We start from the raw sequence: 2,255 nt of genomic DNA on the forward strand, positions 1-2,255 counted from the left end.
AGACATGGCTTTTTCAGCAAGCGGGTCTGACCTAGGGTGAATTTTAAATAGGGACAATTTTAAGGATTTTATCAAGACACAGCAACAAATATTTGGTTTTTAATTGGCTTTTAGAGGGGAAATGTTTTATATTGTTTTAACATGCTGTGAGCCGCCCTGAGTCCCATGGGGAGAAGGGCGGCATATAAGTTGTGAATAAGTTGTGAATAAATTGTTCTCACTGTCAGAAATTTTTTCCTTATTTCTAGGTTGAATCTCTCCTTGATTGGTTTCCATCCTTTGTTCCCTGTCTGGCCTTCAGATGCTTTAGAAAATAGGTTGTTGCCCCCCTCTCTGTGACAGCCCCTTAAATATTGGAACACTGCTATCATGTCATCCAGGGTCCTTCTCTTCACTAGACCAGCCATGCCTAGTTCTTGCAACTGTTTTTCATATGTTTTAGCTTCCAGGCCAGTATCGCCTGTTCACTGCCCTGAGTCCCGCAAGGGAGATAGGGCGGTATATAAATTTAATAAATAAATAAATAAATCGTCTTTGTTGCTCTTTGCACTCTTTCTAGAGTCTCAACATCTTTTTTATAGTGTGGAGACCAAAACTGGTTGCAGTATTCTAGATGTGGCTGCTGTAAGCCATTCTGATTAGTGTAGTTCTTTTGTAACGAGGAGAAATACTGATAATAAATTCATGTTATGATATGATGATCAAAATCCCGCATGTATATGTAGCAACAATTTAATATTCTGTAAAATATTTTTTTTTCCTTTTTCTTTTCTAATTTTTTTACTTTATACTGGTTGCAGTTATTTAGTTTCTCATATTGTCACTTCTGAGAGGGCGCTATGACTACAATGCAGACATCCACACACATCCTTGTAATTACCCTAAGCAGCTTTCCGGGAGTTGCTGGAGCAGAGAAAAACTGGGAACCATCCACACCGCGTCGGCGAGGTTCTCCCTTCTTGCTTTCAAAAGGTCATACCAGGACACGGGTAGAAGCGAGACCGGCGACATGAGAACTTTGTCCACCTTAATGGCTCCAAGGCTACAAACTATACTTCCCAGAATGCAAAGCTGCATAGAAACTTCCGTCCACAGGGGAAAAATCGACGCAAGTCGTCGCCCTGTAAACAAAAGCAGTCATTAGCGAACAGAATGGAAAACTACAGAGGCTGGACATTCACGCACGATCTCCCGCTGAAATGTCACTAGAACGATGGGTTCTATTGGCTATTTTAAAGCCACACCTTAAATATCATTGAGCCCGCCTCTGTCGCTTTGTATAAAAGTCGCGTCGGTAGCCGCCCTGCGCCTTTAGTTCCAGGCATCTGAGAGGAGAAAGATGTATCGATTCCGTTTACGGGCATCCACGGGGATTTCTACCGCTGCAGCAGCTTTGTTTATCAACTGCCTTCCTCAATCGCATCAGTTGCCTCGGTCCGGGAAGCCGGCCTCTGAAAGACAATTCTATAGTAAAAAGCGCTCCTGGTCTTCCATCCGCTGATTGTCACTGCCGCCCGACGAAGGGAAGAAAGTAAAACCAGAGACCGAGACCTCGGTGCCGGAGCGCCATTAGAAGTCGCGCGGAGATACTACCGTTGTAGGCCGCTGCCATGCCCAAGTTGAAGCGGCGAGGAGGGGGAACCCCGCGCGGAACATCAGGTGAATGGATTGGCGCTTGCACGCTGCCGCCGCCGCAAGCCATTCTGGGTAGTGTAGTTTTGTGCTGCTTCGTTCTCAATGACTGGGCGGCCAGGTCTGAACTGCGGCTCCTATTAGCTTGTGCTATAGAGGAGTGAGGGAGGGGGGAAGCCCGGCTTGCAGGCCCGCAGCGTGTGTTTCTTCGTAGATGGAGGGTGGTACTTGGCCGCGGATGTGGGCGACGCCTTGGACTCGGCCCTGCACTGTCTTTCCATGGCGTGTCCAAGTTAGACAGTGTGGCCTGGTGTCCCGGGAGGCTAGAAATGTGAAACAGCGACACCTGAATCCTGTTCGCTGTAATTCATGTAGGAATTCAAGATATTGTTCCAGAGTATTACTTCAATTGAACTTTTATTTTTATTTGTAAAACTAAACTTACTTTTAATTTGCTTCTGCCACGAGTAATGGTCTCAGTAGTGGTGGTCAACGGATATATATAGCACTATATATATATACACTATATATATGACTGATAGCACTATATATATAGCACTATATATACACTATATATATATATGACTGATAGCACTATATATATAGCACTATATATACACTAT

The 2,255-nt window shown here is 44.7% G+C and overlaps 1 protein-coding gene across 1 annotated transcript in view; it reads left to right on the forward strand.

The window, feature by feature from the left end:
• The first annotated feature begins 1,120 nt into the window (after positions 1-1,120).
• The window catches only part of IFRD1 (interferon related developmental regulator 1), a 97,354-nt gene continuing 96,219 nt past the window's right edge, over positions 1,121-2,255 (forward strand). The window contains exon 1 of the mRNA XM_015820013.1: positions 1,121-1,659. Coding sequence (XP_015675499.1) covers positions 1,611-1,659 — 49 coding nt within the window. The 5' untranslated portion in view covers positions 1,121-1,610. The remainder of the gene's footprint in view (positions 1,660-2,255) is intronic.

Source organism: Protobothrops mucrosquamatus, unplaced genomic scaffold (genome assembly GCF_001527695.2).
Source record: "Protobothrops mucrosquamatus isolate PMUCROS unplaced genomic scaffold, P.Mucros_1.0 scaffold1041, whole genome shotgun sequence".
Classification (NCBI taxonomy): domain Eukaryota; kingdom Metazoa; phylum Chordata; class Lepidosauria; order Squamata; family Viperidae; genus Protobothrops; species Protobothrops mucrosquamatus.